Consider the following 21,344-nt stretch of genomic DNA (forward strand, 5'->3'; position numbering starts at 1 on the left):
GGGAGGAGGAACTATAGCTCTTGGACAAGAATTTATATTCATAAAGGGGACATTTTCAGGAAATGGCAAGTCTAGGATATTTGTGTACTTTTTTTGAGCTACTGCTATCCGGCACAGCCTGGGTTAGCAGGAGGTAGCCTGAGTTCTGATGCTATTTTAAATCCTTGTTCCTGATACATTGATGAATATACCAGTTCCTAAAGACTCCAGTGTGTAGTGTTTGATAGTTACTTTAGAGTTCTTCCAGTGCAAAATGCCAAGTGTATTCAGGATTTTTTTTATATGTTAAAACTGGTTGAGTTCTTGATCCCATTAAAATGGTTAGTTTATGAACTTCAGCATTGCTGCTAAAGGTATGTGTTACTATATATGCTAGTTCTTGCTTACCATGGTGGAAATACTGTAGTGTGACGCTACGTGATCTCAGGCTTGCATGTGAAGCTAGAAATGGAGAGAACCAGATGGGAGAAATCTAGTAAGTCTGTAAAAGTGCTGATGAGGCCTAGAGGGCCATACAGACGAGCAGGTGGGCTCAATATAGTCTTTGGCACTTCAGTCTTTTAAAGATATTTTTAATAAAGCCATGTTATCTCTTTAAAGTGAAGCACCTTTTTTTTCCCTTAAAATTGCCTCCATATGGAATGGTAAATTCAACAAAGTGGCTTTGGGAAAAATTATATATGTAGTACTTCTGAATAACCTTTGCCTGGTGGACTAATGACTTAATCAGTGAGTCACCAGGTGAGATGGTTTTTAACCAAAGAAAAAAGTGTTCTGCAAGGAACAGGTCCAAAGTTCATGTCATTGTGATATCAAAATAATCACTTTAACATCTGAACAAAAAATAGTGCTCAATCTCCTCTTTTGGAATGAGTTTTAAATTAGACTGCTTTGGCACCTACAGTTTAGTATGTCAATTTGTAATAAATGCTGCTCTTTTGACAGGAGGAATTATACTGCTTGAACCTCTTGTGGAACTGAAGAGGGGACAGGACAGGAAGGGGCTCAAAAACCTGACCAATAGTAAATGATCATAAATAAATATATGGTTATATTTAGTCTGCAGAAGCATTCTAAGCAGCATTTTCAATTATCAGGTTATTTTAAGGGTGGCTGGTGGCCTGCTGGTTGGAAAGTAATAACTGAATATTGGCTGAGAATGGTGATCATAGTCTTCTGGGTAAGATTGTTTTGTGAAATACCACTGAACCCTTTGTGGGGAAAACTGTCTTTGAACCAAAATGTCCATATTTTTAATTTTGTTTATTTATTTTAATGTATGTAATGGTATGATAGTCTTGGTCAGGCTTGGCTAAAAGTACTCTTTCACGTGAAACACCTGAAAACATGATAATCAGATTTCAAATTTGTAAATCTAACATACAAGTTTTCTGCCTTTTTTCAAGTCAAAAATGTTTTTAGTTAATATACTGGAAATTAGTAGTGTTGGTTGTAAGGCACGATCATTTATGTCAGTATATGGAAATCTTCCATTTGTACTTTTTGTGAGACTGTTCTGCTCTTGAATCTTTTGGCCAACTAAAATGGCATTTTTGGCCCTTTTATTGTTCTCTTGCTCTCTAACAGAATACTATTTTTTGCGCTCTTAATTTTGTTGCTGCCTTCCTGCCTCTAACTTTTTAATGGTTGTGCATTCCTTGTTCTAGGACTTTCATCCTTGAATGCTATATTCTTATGCTTATTGGATTATTCTGCTCACTGTTGTTTCCACAAGTTTCTCCAGTGTTTAATCTTTCTCCATTTTAATCTGTGCTCAGTTTCTAACAAAACTTGCATAAAGGTAGGAAGAAATTTTGACTCAGACATTGCAGTACTCAATCAGCTGGCTCCGTGAGTGTGTTAGATATATCCAATTATTTAGTGACAATATAAATTTAAGAGAAAATAAAATTAATCCAGGGAATGCAAGTAACAGGAGACTCAACAAGTCTGAAAGCACAGCTTTGCTTTTCTATAACTAAGTTTCACTCTGTTACACTTCTGAATTTTTCCTTTACTAAATTCCTTACTAAATGCTTTGTACCATTTTAGCTCCTCAGGTCTATTTCCCCTTTTCAAAAATTTATTTTTAAATGCCTCTGTCTCCAGTCTAGGAAATATCTTATTTTCCTACTTTACGTGAACTTTGTTCATTGTGCTTTTTCTTTTCTCTTAGATGTTTTCATAACTCCATCTTTTTTGCGACTTCTATCTTGAACCACTGTTTGCTTGTTATGCAAGTTTTGTGATGCACTTCTAAGCATGGAGGAAGAGTAACTTGCCACTTCTGTTGCTTGATTTAAAACGTAGACATCTGTCTGATCTCTGCAAATACCTCTGTACTTCTCTCTGTAATGTTCTACAAGGATAGGATATGTGTATTATGCTGTTTCATACTTCACTGATATGCTGTAAATAGCTAAAGCTTTACTTAATTATTGTTTCTTTTTTCTTTTTAGGCATATGCATCAGGATGTGATATTGTGGTATTGGGGACTGACTTTGAAAGATTACAGATAATCCCTGGAGCAAAACATGGAAACATTCAGGTGGGATGTGTGGACTGTTCAGTGCAACAGGGGAAGGTACGTAGAGCAGCGTTTCTAATAATGTTCTAGCAATGTCATGTTAAGCGCCTTCTCAATAGTGTGGATACTTGCAAGTTAAAGCAAATACAGAAGAGTGAATAGTAAAATGGCTGATTGGTTCACGTCTTTATTTGTGGTAAGCAGCACAGTGAATGTGAAATAGTAACCATAGATGTGAGATTGTAGAAGATATGTAGGGCTGCACAGGAAGATACAGGTACGCACAGGGCTGCATAGAGGAGATAGCAAGAATTTGTCTAAAAGATGAGTAAGGTGGAAGCAAAGGTAGTTTATTCACTATGGCTTCACACTACTGGGCTTGTCATCGACATGCTTTGACATGTTAGTGGCTGGTAGCAAATGAGTGCTTCCACAAAAATCACTTTCAGGTCATCCAGAAAAATGGCATCCTTTTCAAGCAATTGAAAAAGGCTTAAAATTGCTCTTGGACAGGGTTTTGCTTTCTTGAATTCTCAGCTTTTCTTTTTCTTATGTAGGTAAACTGGATCAGAAATGTTGTATTTTAGACAGTATTAGGTTTCAAGTCCTTTTTACAGAGGTCTTTCTTAATTGTTCTGTCACAGTAAAAAAGAAATAACCAGTTAACTATACATTGGGATATCACAGTGTGATTAAGCTATTCACCAGCTCAGTAGGAGCTGTGTCTGGGTACATGTTGGCTCATCTAAGACGTCTTGTTTTACTTTGTTGCTTTCTTTAAGCCTGTCCTAGTGTCGTGGCTTAACCCCAGTTGGCAACCAAGCACCACACAGCCTCTTGCTCACCCTCCCCCCCACCCAGTGGGATGGGGGGAAGAATCAGAAGACCAAAAGCAAGAAAACTTGTGGGTTGAGATAAGAACAGTTTAATAATTGAAATAAAATAATAATAATAAATTGTAATGAAAAGGAAAACAACAAGAGAGAGAAAGAGAGGAACAAAACCGAGGAAAAATAGGTGATGCAACCACTCACCATCTGCTGACTGACGCCCAGCCAGTCCTCGAGCTGTGATCAGTGCCCCCCAGCCAACTCCCCCCAACTCTTCCTTCCCAGCTCCCCACAGTTCATATACTGAGCATGACATCACATGGTATGGAATATCCCTTTGGCCAGTTTGGGTCAGCTGTCCTGGCTGTGCCCCGTCCCAGCTTCTTGTGCACCTGCAGCCTTCTCAGTCGGTAGAGCATGGAAAACTAAAAAGTCCTTGACTAGTGTAAGCACTGCTTAGCAACAACTAAAACATTGGTGTGTTACCAACATTATTCTCATGCTAAATCCAGAACACAGCACTGTACCAGCTACTAGGAAGAAAATTAACTCTATCCCAGCCAAAACCAAGACACCTAGTGAGGAGATAATGTGAGCCTTCTGCACATCACTACAGGCCTTATGAGTTGATGAGAGCTTTGGTTAGATTTTGGTGTCCATCTAGAAACAAGACCCCTGCATGGAAACCAGTTCATGTTTACATGTGAAGTCTATGATGATGATCCTCAGCCACTCTCTGTTCCTGCTTTTTAACATTTGAGTGATGAACTCTTGAAATGGTAGTGAAGGCACATAAATGAAAATGAGGAAATGTTCTCCTCTGTCTCTGGTACTTCATAGCCATAAAGACTGCATGTGTTTCTCCATTGGCTGCTGTTAACGAGAGAGTTTTTTTTTAATTCACTGGCCATATATTAACAGATGGTGAAATACACATGCAGATCACATATCACAGTTAATCTTACAAAATTTTTGTGCAAATTTGCAAGGTCATCTTGACTGCATGATAGTAGTTCTGTATGCATTTAAATGAAAAACTGTCCTTGAATTTTAAATTAATGCATATGAATATATCAAACGATCAAGCTTGCTAAGTTTTAGAATTTTTTCGTTTCTTAAGTAGACCTATGTGGTCGTTTTGATTCTGCAAGTTGGTATTGTTTGCTGTTAGCAATTAGACTAGATGTATTTGCAGAGTGCTGAAATACTAAGCAGTGAATGGCTAGGAATCTACTTATTGACCGGACTGATCAATACATTTCCAGTTCACTGTTGCAAGGATGGAATTTCTTCTTAGAGCTTCTTCATCAGTATTGACACACAGATTTCTCTTCAGTTTACCTCCAGATTATTCTTTGTTGTTTAAAATCTATAGGAAGAAGCAGAAAGCAAACAATGCAGCTTATTTAGGCTGCAATTTTGAACCTTTCTAGAAAGCACCCAGTTAAAATTTGTAGTTTACAAGTTATGTACCTGTCGTGGTTTAACCTCAGTCAGCAACTGAGCACCACACGGCTGCTTGCTCACTCCCCACCCACCTCCACCTGCCTCCGCAGTGGGATGGGGGAGAGAATTGAAAGAATAAAAGTGAGAAAACTCGTGGGTTGAGATAAAAACTGTTTAATAATTGAAATAAAATACTACTAATAATAATAATAGTAATAATAAGAAGAATGTGCAAAGCAAGTGATGCACAGTGCAATTGCTTGCCCCCCACCAACTGATGCCCAGCCAGTCCCCGAGCAGCAGCCCCCCCGGCCAGCTTTCCCCAGTTTAGGTACTGAGCATGACGTCCCATGGTATGGAATGTCCCTTTGGCCAGTTTGGGTCAGCTGCCCTGGCTGTGCCCCCTCCCAGCTTCTTGTGCACCCCCAGCCTTCTCAGTCGGTCGAGCATGGGAAGCTGGAAAGTCTTTGACTAGTGTAAGCATTACCTAGCAACAACTAAAACATCGGTGTGTTATCAACATTATTGTAATGCTAAATCCAGAACACAACACTGTACCAGCTACTAAGAAGGAAATGAACTCTATCCCAGCCAAAACCAGGATAGTACCTTTTTAATTTTTTACTTTACGGAGAACTGCTATCAAGCATTTTCTCCATAATAGCTGACCTTTACTGTCTTTGAAGGATCTCCGTCATTCATCCAAAGGGAGAATTGGTTTGTAAAAGAGTTACTTTCTAGTTATGAAAGTAATGAGTTGAAATTTTTCTCCATTCTTGCCCCCTAAATCTAATTCCAGTTTGTTGGAAAGCTGGTGCCTTGTGAAGCTACTCTAAAGCTGCAACAGCTTAGAACTTTGTGTATGACCCACCTCTCCCTTGTCTTTGAAGGGTAGGGGGAACATGGCACCATCTTTTCTCTTCCTAGTCTAGTTTTGGAGATAAACTTATTCTCTGTCTTCACGAATGAGATGAGGGGAAAAAAATGGATGAGAATTTTCAATCATCCCAAGAAAGCATGTATGTATACGTTTATATTTACATGTGTTTGTATGCGTATGTATACAAACTTTTTTAAAAAGTCTCCCATGGATTTGCAAGGACTAGTTTCACAAACAGGGCAATTTAATCTTAGGCCACTGAATCCAGTCTCTTGCTTCTGGTTGTAGGCAACTTGGTAATCAACAATTTATTTGTAAGTGGGTACAGTACTTGATCTTCTCCCACACAATGTAAGCTACAAGCCTCTTTCCATTTCCTCTAGTGAACATAAGAATTAAAGCCAAAACTTTTAATGAAAACCTGACAAAACTTTAATTGTTTTTGTGGTTTGGCTTGTACAAATACCTAACAGGGTACAAGAAGATGGTCCTAACTTCAGTTAAACATTTCAAATAATCTGAAGTTGTTTGTGTCACGCCTAGTGACTGCAGTGTTACAATGTATATGAAGTGTTTTCTTTATGGAACAAACTATTTTACTGATGTCAAAGAAAAATGTAGGTACTGATTAAAAATTTCATTTAGTTTACGTGCTAATAGGTTGAAAATTGGTAAGTAAAACCAGTAAGTTTGTTAAATAAGACATTTTTAAATAAGACCTTTTTTTATAAGTAGAATTACTAATTATTTTGAGTATGATAGCTCAGTTTTGAATCCAGGGTTTATAATTTCATAAACTATACTAGGATGGGGTTTTTGTGTTTGTTTTTTAGTAGGCAGTCTGTGAGTTCTTTTCAAAGGAACTGTGATTGTTTTATTTTCTGCTGTTTGGTGGTGAGTGATAATGTAACTCAGTACGAGTTACGGAGCTTTTGATGAATGAGAAAAATGCTGAGGGCTTCTACACAGTATGGAGGCCTGGTGGAGAAAAACATAAGTGTGTCAAGAAACTATTTGGTTTACACTAAAACTTTATAAAATGAGAACCTGATGCTGCCAGTTATATTCCTACTTTGGACAAAGTGGTGAGGGTGGACAAAGATTGCCCCAAGGACTGATGCTTTATTCTTACATGGGCGGTGCAAGAATTATAGTCATAGAATGGTTTGCGTTGGAAGGAACCTTTAAAGATGATCTAGCTCAACCTCCTGCCCTGTCATGGGCAGGGACATCTGTCACTAGGTCGTGTTGCTCAAAGCCGTGTCCAACCTGACCTTGAATGTTTCCAGGGATGGGGCATCTACAACCTCTCTGGGCAACCTGTGCCAGTGTTTCACTACCCTCATTGTAAAAAATCTCTTCCTTATATCTAATCTAAATCTACCCTCTTTTAGTTTAAAACCATTACCCTTTGTCCTATCACTACAGGTCCTGGTAAAAAGTCTTTCTCCATCTTTCTTGTAAGTCCCCGTTAAGTATTGAAAGGCTGCAGTAAGGTCTCCCCAGAGCCTTCTCTTCTCCAGGCTGAAAAACCCCAACTGTCTTTCTGGTGCTGGGGACACCAGAGCTGGATGTAACACTCTAGGTAGGGTCTCACTAGAGCAGGAGAATTGCCTCCCTCGCCCTGCTGGCCACCCTTCTTTTTATGCAGCCCGGGATGCGACTGGCTTTCTGGGCTGCAAGCACACATTGGCAGCTCATGTTCAATTTTTTCATCCACCGGTACCCCCAAGTCCTTCTCCGCAGGGCTGCTCTCAATCCATTCATTCCCCTAGTCTATATTGTTACTGGGGATTGCCCAAGGTGCAGGACCTCGCACTTCGCCTTGTTGAGGTTCGCCTTCATGAGGTTTACATGGGCCCACTCCTCAAGCCTGTCAAGGTCCCTCTGCGTGGCATCTCTTCCTTCTAGCAAATCAGCTGAGTCACTCATCTCAGTGTCATCTGCAGACTTGCTGAGGGTGCACTCAGTACCACTGTCTATCATTAGGAATGACTGTAACCTCTCTCTTACAACTCAGTAAGGCTCCTCTGCCTTCTTATTTCTAATAACAGGACTTGGGACTACAATAGACATTTGGTTGATGTCTGGGTGGTTATTGTGGTAGTTTGGGAAATTAGTCAACACACGAATTTGCATTATTCTTTTTGGTGGCATGCCGCTCAGTGAGGACTAGTCTGAGTGGCTGTATCGTTGTGGAAGCCTGTGGAAACTTTCAGGGGGTAGCAGTTGCTCTGGACACTGTTTAGCATTTTGGCATGCTAATATTACTTTGTCTTAAAAAAACCACTAAACAATAAAAAATGGAAGAACTGTGCACACTTGGAAAAAAGGAAAAATCTAATCAATATGAGTTTATATAAACTTCTTGCTGTTGGGGTGTGGAATGGAATTACGAGAATAAAAGAGTAAGTGAGGTAGGTAGAGAATTAGAGAGGGCAAGTATTAGCCTGAGATGTAAGGAAAAAGTTTCTTCAGGCATTTTGCAACTGTGACAAAATTATTCTTGGCATTTTTGGGTCAGGCTGATGTTTAAGTTGTTAGTGTGATAGAAATTGATTTACCTATCTGTTCTTTTTAATGCAGAGGGTTTCTCTTGAAGCTACAGATCTATGAATTTTAGGATCTGTATGGATCTGTATGTTTGTACGTCTGTACAGTTGTACAGATCATGTACATCTGTAATTAACAGATATGTAAATAACATTAACAACTTAGGTATGACAGTTTAGTGCTTTTTTTTCTTGAAGCTGTTGTGGCTGATACTGAAATCAAAATGTAATTTATAAGGTGATTCTGACTTTCTTTAATGTTGTTAAAAGAAAACTGAATACTTTCTGAGCCAGAATTTCACAGAAATAGGAAATAGACTATTACAGCATATAAGAACTGTAGATGTGCTCCTTTTAATGTCAAGTATCACTTCAGAATATAGGATGTCCATTATGCATGACCTACGCAAACTCCTTCATTTTTGTAAATCTGTATTTCAGAGTAGTTTTGGGCAACATTGCCTTGTGATGGCTCTCTCAGGCTCTCTGCCTGAGGTCTTTAACGTACATTTGGTTTGTTTTGGCTCTTCTTAGCAAGTCTTTTAAGCTTGCTTCTATATAGATATCTTGAAATAAAATACTCTTACTTTTGTCTTAATGCAAGTTTGGGGTGGCTGATACCACTGATGGAATAAGACTTTGAAATACAAATTAAAGCTGACCATACTGCAACTTTTTTTGAAGTATTTTATGTTAGCATTTAGTAGTTCTTCTGTTTTGCAGTTCTCTGCATTGGGTGTTTAGCTTGCATAGCTTGAGTCTTCTGAATTAACTTTTTATAATGTAGCATGTTCTCATGCCAGGGAAGTCCACAAAAGTACCCTGAACCAATGTTGGTTCCATTTCTGAGAATGTGAACTTAGCAGACTCCTTTGAGTGTTTACCTAATTTAATGTGGAAAGAATATTGATAATAGATCTGGTTTAAAGAAAAAAATGCTCATGTCCACCTGTACTCTCAGTAGTTCGTCAGGGCTAATGTGTAAATAAAGAATTGTATTTTTATTATCGTCAACACTTGCTTCATGATTTTTACTAGATGTTGTTTTTCTGTTATTGAAAGGGAATATGGATGTGAGCTTCAGATTTATCTGCAAGGAGAGTTAAAAGTAGAATCAACAATTGGCATTTTATTCTTGTTTGTTCTATAGCTTGTTTGTTCTGTGTGTGATTATGTACGTATAAATATAAATTGCTTTAGATTGCAGCTTCTTATGGAAATGTGATTTGTATCTTTGAGCCAGTTAGCCTCTTGAAGCAGAGCAGAAGTCATCATAATGTAAGTAATTCATCACTCCTTAATTCATTTACTCAGTTATAAAGCCTGACTCATTATTCTAATTTGCTTTAAAGTTGAAGATTTCTTTGATGTCTTCTTTTAATGCTAGAATAAAATTGAGAGATAAGATGGTCCTTGGGAAGTGAAAATGGTAGGAGGAGGGCAGAGACATGTTATTTGAAATAGTTTTAAAAGAAATAGGTTTTACTATAATGATTCATATAAAGTCTATGGCTTTTTTAGAATATCTGACTGAATGCTTATACTTCAGTGTTACAATGGTGAATAAGAACAATATTTATTCTCTTGATCGCATGGCTTAGTTTTGGTGACAGTGGTTTAGTGAATTAGCGGACTTCTTACATGGAGAGGATTACTCTTATCATTAGAAGCATTAGAGTCCAATTAAAGTCAGTTTGACAACATGAGGGCTTTGACAGCAATTGCTCAAGGAGCTTCAGTCTCCCTCTTCAGGGGTTTGGTCTCTCCATTTGTATTAATAAATTGTTTATACGGCTGTATAGTGGATTCCCTTCATTATACTAACCAGCTCAGTCATACGGTTCCTGGTGTACTTGTAAACCAGTGGTATTTTGTATATTAATTAAATAGCTGGTGTCGAAAATATATATATATAAAAAAAAATACTTTATACCACTGGAAAGCAGTGGAGTAAAATAATGGTAAAATGTGACTTCCTCTGCTCATATGAACTTTTTAGAAGTACTGCTCTCTTTTTTTGGTCATTGTAGCTGTTGAATCCATCCTGAATGTTTTTCTAGACCGATAAACACTATACTTACCTTGAAACTTCGAAGTTAGTGTAGTAAGTGTAAGCAATAGAGGAAGCACTCTCCACCCATGATTTGCTTTCAAATACTTATAATTGAAGACATATTCTGATAATTCTATGCAATAATTGACAGCATATTTAGGTTGTAAGATTTTTCTCTGTCTTCCATTTACCAGAATGTTCAGGATCAAAAAAAACCAAAAAACAAAAAACAAAACCCCCAAAACCCCCCAAAAAACAGCTTCAGAAATACTTCATTTAGATCCTTATCTGCAGGTACTTCTTACTAAGTAAGAAGTTACTTAGTAAGTTACTAAGTAACAAGAAATTACTTGTTTTCTACCAAACTTCTGAAGATTTATTTGTTATATTTTAATTTTCACATCTATTCATTTGATATTTTTGGAGTGGGGATGATTACTTTAAAAAATGTCTGTGAATTAAGAAAAAAATCTGTTGGCTCTTAATATTATTTCCAGTAATTATTTCAGTTTCTTTTATAATTCAAAGCATCAAAACTTTGCAACCTATTATGAAAACAGACCATATAAATATTTTGTGAATTTAATCCTCAGCTTGTTGCAGTGAATGAAGTAATGATGCAACATCTGAAGATAATTAACTGTTCCAGACTTCCCTTTAAAAAAATCTCAGATTCTGATGATGATTTTATGTACTGAATTTTTTTCAAGCTATGTTTTTAAAATAAGTTAGAAACTTTTATTTGTACTGTCAGATTAATGGAAAGCTACTTTGTTTAAAAATCATAATGAATCCATTTTTATTAGATAAGCAATAATTATTTTTAAACACATCCCTCATAGAAGTTGGAGAGTGCAGTGAAGATGTACTATATTTATTATAAGAGGGGAAGGAAGAGTTTTAATGCTAACATTTGTGAATACTTAAAATTTCAGACGTTACATTATCAGTGGCAGAAGAATGCTCAAATATTACTGGAAGCCATAGCACATAATCTAACGTGGGATCCCACAGGTAAGAATAAAATGAAAGAAACACCTAACGATTTGATACCACAGCTAATTTTTTGTTTAAATTTCACCATTCTTTGAGGACAAGGAAAAGATTTTTGTTTTGTCCTAGCATGATAGAGAACACCAAAGTGGAGTGAAATCTACCTTTTGTCACTTGTCATAGGAGAGCCGAAATATTAGGCGCATCTGTATGGTCTTGATTATCCTAATCTCATCAGTATCTAATGTTTAAAAACATGGCTTAAAGGGTAAGTATTTGTTGTGAAAGAGGGGTGTCTACAGTAGCTCTATGTGTTTCTTTTAGAGAACAGCTACTTTGAAAATTGGATTAATTTTCACTATTTAAACTGTAGATACTCAAATCAAAATGTCTTATAATATGTGAGAGTATCTTCTTGCAAGATTGACCCAATCTATATCCATGTAGGGGGACATGTAAAAGGCACGCTGCTATTATAGTAACTTTGCTATAGAAAAGGTGTTAAGACAGTATCTGGCATATTTTGTTCTGCAGTTTCAGCTTTGCAAAAGGTTTTTTTTTTCTCTTTATAGAAGTCTGTATTTTTACTTGTTTTGTAGTTATATTGTTATAAATATTTGCTTTAGGTACTCGCCTTTTGACTGGTTCCAGTTGTCTTCAGCTTTGGTCCAATGTTCTTTTGGAAAACCCTTCTGTCAGTGACAATACTGAAAGAACAGATGTTGGACTTGGAGAATGGAGGTGTATCTGGCAATGCAAGTAAGAAACTCGTTTAAAAACAAGCAATTCCTTTTTCCTTGCTGATTCATACCTTTCAGATTAAATACTTAGTGTAGTTTAGTAAAATCCTATTCTATACTGTTATTTGATAAATATGGTTGATACGTGATAAATTTGAATCATATTTCCCTTGAATATGTGACATTTCTTTCTTCCTGCAAGATCAGTTGTAATTGTTTTGGGGGTAGTTTATGTTCTTAGGCAGTTTTTCAATTATATTGAACACGAGTGAAATACTGAGGGAACACTGCTGTTGAGACTGGACCAGTAGACTTTGTTCCTTGTACAAGAAGTAAGGTGAAAGCTGCGTATTTGGAAACTAATTGTGCTTGCAGGACTGATTAAAATAAACTTCCTTCTATGTCCAATGTACTGCACCTTTCTTTCCTTCTCTCACATCTCCCCCCTTTCACACACCTTTTACTTTTTCTGTGTTTGTTCTGGATATTTGGGACAGTCATGCAAAGATGGATGCATTCTGTTTTACTGCATCTCTGAATGCTGCTCTTGTATTCATGTTGATTAATCATTTTAATCTTTGTTTCTGTGTATTGGTACATTCAGAAGAGTTTTAGTTTAGTAGTTCAGTTTGTAACACAATTTAAATCACGGTCCTTCCTGCCATAGAAAGACTTTTCTAATACATCAGGTGCACTGTTCACTTGGGACCAGTGTACCATATGGAAGTCCCTTAAAGAAGTCTCCTGAAGTGGCTGGCTGGAGACACCCACCTTAAATTATTCTTTATGAAGCACTTAGCATTAGTTGGCTAACTTCCTGGATGTACCTGAAAAAATCTTTTTTTTTAATTCTTTAGTTGTTCCTTTTTCTGTGTACTCTCTAACTTTTATCACGGAGATGTTTAAAATCCCAAGATCATCCAAATGACAACTGAAAAATTTTCCTTTGAATATGATGGACTTTCTAAATAAAAGAAGTTGAAGACTTAATTTACTGAGATGCCTTTGGACCCTCATCTCTCAGCCTAGTAAGAGGAGGAGTCAGCCTGTAGATAGAACGCCATGGGTATGGTTTTAGAATCTGGGGTTGTGGTAACAGTAGTCAAGATCATACCGATACTGCTTTTCCTCTGTCCCTTCAATAGTGTGTTTTGCATTTGTATCTTAAACCTTACAGAAGTCTTCATAGCTCTCCACTTGTTTCCCTCTTTTAAACTCTTTTGTGGAGGAGAGTGCACTGAGTGTTGTGTGCTTTGAACTGGTAGGTCCTGGAAAGGGTCAACAGAACTTGCTTTGCAGTTCATCTTTTATGCCTGTATGTCTTCTGGCATTTGTACTTCAGTTAGATTTAGAATAGGTTTTTCTTAAGGAGGTGTTTGCAAGACAGTGATTTTGCAGTGCTACCCTTTGCCAGAATAATTTTTAATGTCCGAAGGAGGCGTTCCCATATGTCTTCATATTGGCTCTACTAGGAGAATGTTGCTTAAACCTAGGTGGAAACTGACTTTCTTTTGATGCACAGCTTTTTTAATTGGCTTGCTCTTGTTACTGCACACAGTAAATGCATCATCCTTTTGTTGTCCTGATGGCTAACTTAATGCTTCTTGAAAGTTAGGCCTTACAACTTGTTATACGTCTGATAAATTCAAGATGAAAATGTACACTGTACTTGTTCTGCACAATTAAATTCTTGTGTGTTCGTGTTGCCATTAATAAGCCTGTTACTTAGGCAATAGCTTAGTACTTCAAAACCTGTAAAAGAAGCTCATTTATTAGTATTTCCAATGAAAGTAAAACACAGCAAAAATGAACCACATACTTAGGTTTAGATTATTTTGGTGTGGCATCTTTTACCAATGTGACCATTAATATAAAAACTACTTTCAGATACTTCTTAACTACGGTATTCTTTTTACGACTTTTTGTTTTCTTGAGTTACAACTGTAGAAAGTATGAAAAATGGAGTTGTCTTTCAGAAAAGTTGGAAGATAGTATGGTACAGCAGAAGTCAATTTGGAAACCAAATGATTGTGAAGTGGAAGTAGAGTATATCTGCATAGAGTTTAATCTGTTAGCAGCTGTTTTTCCTCATGATATTTTGGAATATTGGATATTGTAGCATCCTCAGCTACAACTTTTTGGTTTTCTATTTTTCCTGTGTGACCACAACCATGCATTGCACACAGGTTTACCTCCTAGTCCCGTCTGGACTTTGTTAAAGCTTAAATTGTTTCACACAATACAATGGACACTTGCATATAAGAATTACATAACTTTTATGAATTCAAGAGGAAAAAACTATTTAGAGTTCTGAAAAAGTTCTTAAAACTTATTTTCTGTTTTTAATTGTCTTTATTTCATAGAACTGCTTCTCAAGTTTGTTTAATGAAATTCTCGCCAGACGGGGAGTTTTTTGCTACTGCTGGAAAGGTAAGCATTTTTTTCTCATTTGTTTTGTAGTAATTCAAATAAGTTATTAAAGCAAGCAAACAAACAATACAAACCATACTTTTTTTTTTAAAAAAAGGCTTTTTAATGAAAATTTTTTTTTAATCTTTTTTTGCATAGTATTTCCAGTAATCCCTCTCTGCATTTTTACATTTTTGTAAATAAGAATTTGGGAGAAAGGTAGTTTGGGGGGGAGAACCCAACAAATATTCACTGCTTACTCTTTTAAAATACTCATTTTTAATCAGTACCAAATAATAAGACATCAGAAAGAGAAGAGTTTCAGGGAATGGGGGAGATCTGTGGATGAGCTAACCGCTGAATATCCTTCTAGTAAGGAAATATATTCAGTATTTCACTATTATCGTGACACCATTAATCAAAAATAGCTCTTTAATATCTTTCTGGGTCAATGTGTTTGTATACCTAGAAGAGAATTCACATTCCCCTCCACAGGTATATTCACACATAATTGTCAGTGTTTGTGGCCAATCTTACAGATCAGTTCTGTGTGCTCAACATTGAGTGGTTTATCAGCAAAAGCAATAAAACCCTTTGGCAAAATAAGCAAAGAAGTTAAAGCAAAATGTCACTGTCATATCTTTTCACTTCCTGAAACACTAACTAATCTTTTATTTATACTACAAAACTTGCTGTTCAGGTTTTGTAAGAGAATAATATCCTAACAAGTCAAAGCAGAAAAAATCAAGATAAAGTAGAGGATCCAGTGAAAAAGTGTGACAAATCCATGCGAGAATTTATATTATTTGTTAAGGGATGTGAAATGAGTAATTGTTTTCTGCAAATACTACTGTTGCCTTTATTTGAGGGGAGAATGACATTGACATTGGTCAAAAAGTTCTGGTAAGAATGTCCAGATGCATCTTGTGAGAATTTATGGGATTATCAAAGTAGATAGTTAGGGGGAAAAATAAATGTTTTCAGATTACTGTTTTTTAAAAAGAAACAGAAAACTTAACAGTATAAGCAGTTTTAACACAGATTAACAGATGCAGGTGGGCATCAAGTTTGTGCTACCAACTAAAGAACCTAGCAGAGACTGCAGAATTATTAAAAAGGAAACAAAATGCTGGTATGTGAGGTTAATTGGGACAATGCGATTGCTGGGATTAGTGAAAACCTGGTTTAAGTGTCACAGAATCCAGAGCAGTATTAACCTGACAGAATGAGTTTCAGACTTAAGAATGAAAGACAGTTGTGCAGTTTGGTCTAGTCTGTCTCGGAAGCATGAATGAAGAATTAGTATGTACACATAAAGATTGGTTAGAACAGAGTTTGATTTAGTAGTAGTATGTGGAATTCCGCTGTTGCTGTTTAGATCATAATGTTTCTTAGTACATGCTCGAAGCACAAAGATTCAAGGATGGTTCAGTCTGCAGATCTTGCTTTTAAAAGGTAGTTGTCATGCATATTTTCGTGATTCAGTTGTATGCATCAAGAACAGATGAGTAACACATATTTTGCTTAGTTGTAGGTGTTTGGTTTTTCCTCTAAAGCTTGCCATGTCAGATCGTTACGCTTGCTTAAAGAGTAACTTTTAAGGTATTTGCTATCTTTAAGGAAGAGACAAAGATGTAACAAATCTGTAAAATAATCTAGATTACTTTTTCTAGATAAACTATATACCAATTGACTAGTTTCCAACACATGAAGTGAAATACTAGACTTTCTTGATGAAAAACAATACTCCGTATAATAACAAAGCAACAAGTTCTCATGCTCCATTCCTGTTTTGCTTATCTGGGATGTCATATTGCTTGCCATATGTTCTGTGATGTCTTTAGCCATTTACTGGCTGAAAGGAGAGTTATTCCAGTTATAGTTAGGGTAACTATTACTTATAAAATTATTCGAGTACATGTTTTATAAAAAAAAAAGTGTTTTGTAATTGTTGGCAATATATACTATATGTATTACTCTATATATTTTTTTCAATGCGTAGGAGTTAATATTTATTTTAAAAGTCAAGTTTTAATGGATTCTAATTTTATAGTATGTGATTGAATTGTGGAAAAATAAATTAATCTGCAAATAGCTTCTATAAGGGTAATATCCTTGCAGAGTTTTTGACTGGAATGTCTTATGGCCTGTTGGTGTTACCTTATATTTTAAACTCATGCAAAGCACAATTACTGAATAAGTAGGAAAAATTACTAAGTAGGAAAATTAATAATGATTTTTTTTTTACCATAAATGACTAAGTTAATTACCTGCCTGCAGAATCTTTAAAATGCGTCTTTGTTTCTGTGTCTTCTTTCTTTGTTTAATCTTTTATGAGAGAAGATGCTGGTCAGCAAAACAACCTCCCCCCAATAGGGTCATGTTGAGCATACCCAGGTTAATAAAATATTTCAGTACCACTCATATTTAATGGTTAATCAACAGCTTGTGAATCTAGATCCAGATTAATTTATCTGGTCCTTAAAGGCATAAGGACACTAGGAACATGATTTTTTCAATTTATGTATGTGTGTGTCTAAGAAAAGCAGGCTGAGCAGTACTGAGCTTGATTTTTGAGATGTCATCTTTGACCTTTGTTTGTATTCCTAGCATTTAAATTTGTGTGTGTAGGTTTTGGGGGTTTTCTGTCAAAGTACAATAAGTTATATTAACATTTGAATACCAGCTCAAGCCAGTACAGCTTGCATTTTTGTGGTTAAAAACTGGCAGCTAATCAGAAGGAGCAAAATTAAATCCAAGTTAGTAATGGCGAGAGAGATTAAAAGGAAGCTCTGCTACTATGTTTTCTTTATGATCAGGTTTTGAAGACCTGTTTACTGAACTGAATTTCTGCCATCAGAAAAGTATTTTACTTAAAAGAAAAATGAAAACCCAGGAGTACTTGAAGTGCATCGTATTCTTATGCAAGATAGTCTTATTTACTGTTTTTGTTCTTTCCCCAGGATGATTGTCTTGTGAAAGTATGGTACAATACAGACAGTTGGCGATCAGCCGTAGCACCACCTGGCGCAAGTCCAGAAAAACAAGCAAAAGAAGTTGATTTTTCATTTGTTTATTTGGCTCATCCTCGATCAGTAAATGCATTTTCATGGAGGAAGACCAGTAAATTCATGCCACGGTCAGTAGTTCTAATAACCTGAGGTTTGTGAAAACCAAAAAAACCCTATCTGTACAGTCTTCCCAGCTGTACAGTCAACAGTCACACAAGTTGTAGAGTTTACTTCAGTTAATAATTGAGTTTGCACACCTTGTATATTGTTTGTGTGTGTTTGTATAATTCCTTTGCACTGAAGTTCTTGAGAGGATAGTAAGCATCCTCTTACCTGGGAAGGAACTGGAAAGACAGAAAAGGAGTCCCACAGACTGGCTTAGAGATTGGACTAAATATAAAATCAGCTCTTGCAAAATTACCTCTCTTTGCATCTTTTTGATTGCACTGTCTTAAATGACCATTCATGCAATTGATCCCAGCTTGCTCCTTTCTTTCTGTCCTGATGAAATCGGAGCAATTCAAAAGTCCTGTCACTTTGTCATCTTTCTCAAACATTCAAATATTTCTGTCTTTTAGTTTATTTCTCTACCTAGTACAAAACTAGACCTCTGTCAGAAACAATATCTGGAAATTGAATTAAAATTATCATTTGGAATTGGCATTTTGAGTTTGATTTTTTTTTTGGTGTGTGTTCTGATGATTCTTAAATGACCTGTCCCTAGTTTTCACCAGTAACTGCAATCTCAAACTGAAGTAGCATTAGCAATTTTGTGCCCTGCAACCATTTTTTTCCCATATTATTCCAAATAGTAGCCATATGAATTCTGCATACGTTTGTGTGTTTGAGCAAGTTTGTTGTCTTGTATACCAATCTTTAAGTAGAAGACTCTTCATAAAGCCATTACTGTAGTCCTTAAATCGGTTTTGAAAATCCACCTACTCCATGATGCCTAAGGGAGTTTGATGCTGCACAGTCCAGTCAGATGATCCATATAGTTTTTGAGTCTTAGCTAAAACTAAATTGTGAACTTACATGAACTGGAAACCTGATGATCTGCATAGTTTTTTTCAGTGCCTGGTTTAGGTTAATAGGATTTTTTTGAATATGTACGTAACACAAATTGCATTTGGAAAAATAGTAATTCAGAAAAGTTTGTAGTTTTAAATTTGCTGTTGTGTTCCTGGTATTACCTTGGTTTCTTTGTTTTGGATATATAATTTTGTAAGTGCTATATAGCAGTAAGATCTGGGGAATTGAGAATAGGTATCCAGAATATGATTAGCTTTTTATGTGAAGGATTTTAGAAAGAAAAACATAAATTTTGCTATTCCAGCTATGACTAATTCTGTAAATTGAAATCCATGATTTGGTGTTGCACAGTTGTGTAATGAAGTTTGAGGTAGTTTTTATTCAGATACTTGAATAGATATGAAAGCCTTTCATACATCATTTGTTTTCCTAAGAATGTATTGTTGAGTTTTTCTTTCCTTAGTATCTTTAAGTTACTTGGTAACTGATAATGGAAAACTGTTTGGTAGTGTTACTTTATTTTGATGCTATGTGATAGTAAGCAGCTTCTTCATACCTTAAATTTTCTTTCATTAGTGGTGCTGTCTGCAATGTACTCCTGACTTGCTGTAAGGATAATGTTTGTCGTCTCTGGGCAGAGACTTTGTTACCCAATGACAGTCTGTTGTATGGTGGAGGATACAACAACTGGAGTGAAGCAGTGAACTTCACAAATAACTTCAAGAGAAATACTTCAAGTAAGGAAAAAGTGCAAAATGCTCTAGAGGTAAGAAGTGAAATTGAACAGTGAGAATAAACACATGTACACATGTAATTTTAGACAGGATTGTAATTAGTAACTCGAACATATATCATAAGCTGAAATGCTTTATACCATAGATGTGCATAAAATGTTATAAAAGAGTGAATTTGTCTTGGCCTTCCTAAGGAAGATTTAAAGTGACAGCTGTCCTACTAAGCTGTCACATTAGAAGACACACTGTCATTATGTCACTACTGTCTACTTTGCTTTTGTGACTGAAGCAAAGTGCTTTGCAGTATCTAGTTCAAAAGGCTAGGAACAGTATGGAGCACATACTGTATATAGGTTATGTGAAACCCACTAATGATGCTGCTGTAAAATGTATGGTAGGGGCTCACTTATTACATCTGAAGTTGGGGAATGTTCTCTGGCTTCTGCAACTGGAAAAACAGTGATAATATAGAGGGAAGAAAGATAGCCTTTGTTGCCTTTCTGCTGTAGTCCTCAAGTAGAGCAGACTGCTCATAAGCTGTATCTCTAAGGCAAATGATCCTTGCTGGATAGTGTTTTCTGACCAGTGGGGAGCTGGGGGAAGGTGAAGCGGTCTCCTACAAAGCTGTGTAGCGAGTATGTGGATGTTGTGCTCTTATCTTAATGGAGTGATGTATTTAGCACGATCATGGTGCTTTCTTAGCACATGTGGCACAAATGAAAAATATGACAGGCTGAAAGGCATAACACAGCAAAGAAAAAATATTCAAAGGAGGGAGGGGAAGGGAAGTTGGAGACAGCTCTGTGTTTCCGTTGAAAAATAAGAGGCAACATTAGAGATCAGAAATAACAATTACATAAAAAATGGGAGGAAACTATTTTACATGGGCATGCTGTGGTAAGATGCAAAGGATAGCAAGTGAAAAGGAATGCCAAGAGTGTAATACCATCCTTAATACAAATTGTGTACCTTCTTGTACCTTTTGGTGGCTATATAGATATCTACAGCACAATGGCCTTGAACTGTGCAGTATGTGGAGTGAGACTTTTTAATACTGGCATAGTCAGTCTTAAAAATTGAATATTATTCTTCCGTTGGAAACATCTATTTGCATAAAGGGGGGAAGACCTTAAAACTCATTGGGCTCTTTTGGCGGGAGTGGAAGTACTGATCCAATCAGATCTGAAGTACTGATCCAGTTTTTTGGTCTCTGAAATGAGATTATTCAGATTTGCTGCTTTTTTTTGTTCAGAATCTTGAGTAAGTATGGTATATGTTTATGAAACACAATAGTATTTTTTGTTTAAGTATAAAAACTGTATGAACATTGTCTGCATACTGAAATATGAAGCAGTTACTATGTCAAGGTACTGTATGGGCCTTCATAAATGAATCTGAAGGCACTGGTATCTCTCTAATCTGCACAGAGAGTACTGTGGAGTACTCTCTACTCCACAACCTGGATAGTGTTAATTTTTGCGAGAAACTCCACTGATGCTTTAAAGTAGCTTTTAAACTGAAAAATTTCATTCACTAGAATCTAGAAAACCACTTACAGATGAAATCTGCTTTCTCTTTTTGAATGGAATTAAAAATGATACCTTATTCTTCATGCAGTTAAACCTGAGGCACTTCCGACGAGGGAGGAGGAGGTCGGGCACTGTTGTAGCGCATACTGGATATGCTCCACATCAGCAAGATCCCCACGAAGTTCACAGGAACATCCCTCCTCATGCAAATGCACTTTGTCACTTCCATATTGCTGCCAGTATCAATCCAGCCACAGGTAAGAAGCGTGGTAAATCCTTGCTACAGGGTGAACTGTTAGGTCTGTGTTGTCTGTGTAAGCTTAACTGGCTCAGATGTATTTTTACAGTATTTACATGATCATGCAAAATCAGTAGCATGTTGGTTTCATTTAATGCATGGAAGAACCTTCTATAGTAATGAAATGATTTGAATAAATTTCATAGAATCACAGAATCATTTAGGTTGGAGAAGACCTTTTAAGATCAAGTCCAACCATTAACCTAGCACTGCCAAGTTCACCACTAAACCAGGTCCATAAGCGCCACATCTACAGGTCTTTTAAATACTTCCAGGGATGGTGACTCAACCACTTCCCTGGGCAGCCTG

General features: G+C 36.5%; 1 protein-coding gene across 2 annotated transcripts in view; it reads left to right on the forward strand.

Annotated features, from left to right (window-relative positions):
* The first annotated feature begins 2,488 nt into the window (after nt 1-2,488).
* The window catches only part of DMXL1 (Dmx like 1), an 82,715-nt gene continuing 63,859 nt past the window's right edge, over nt 2,489-21,344 (forward strand). For both annotated transcript variants that reach the window (XM_019471756.1, XM_019471755.1), the window contains exons 1-8: nt 2,489-2,585; nt 9,437-9,514; nt 11,225-11,303; nt 11,909-12,041; nt 14,386-14,452; nt 17,395-17,570; nt 19,051-19,240; nt 20,826-20,994. In XM_019471756.1, coding sequence (XP_019327301.1) covers nt 14,408-14,452; nt 17,395-17,570; nt 19,051-19,240; nt 20,826-20,994 — 580 coding nt within the window. In that variant the 5' untranslated portion in view covers nt 2,489-2,585; nt 9,437-9,514; nt 11,225-11,303; nt 11,909-12,041; nt 14,386-14,407. The remainder of the gene's footprint in view (nt 2,586-9,436; nt 9,515-11,224; nt 11,304-11,908; nt 12,042-14,385; nt 14,453-17,394; nt 17,571-19,050; nt 19,241-20,825; nt 20,995-21,344) is intronic.

This window comes from Aptenodytes forsteri, unplaced genomic scaffold (assembly GCF_000699145.1).
Source record: "Aptenodytes forsteri isolate BGI_AS27 unplaced genomic scaffold, ASM69914v1 Scaffold98, whole genome shotgun sequence".
Classification (NCBI taxonomy): domain Eukaryota; kingdom Metazoa; phylum Chordata; class Aves; order Sphenisciformes; family Spheniscidae; genus Aptenodytes; species Aptenodytes forsteri.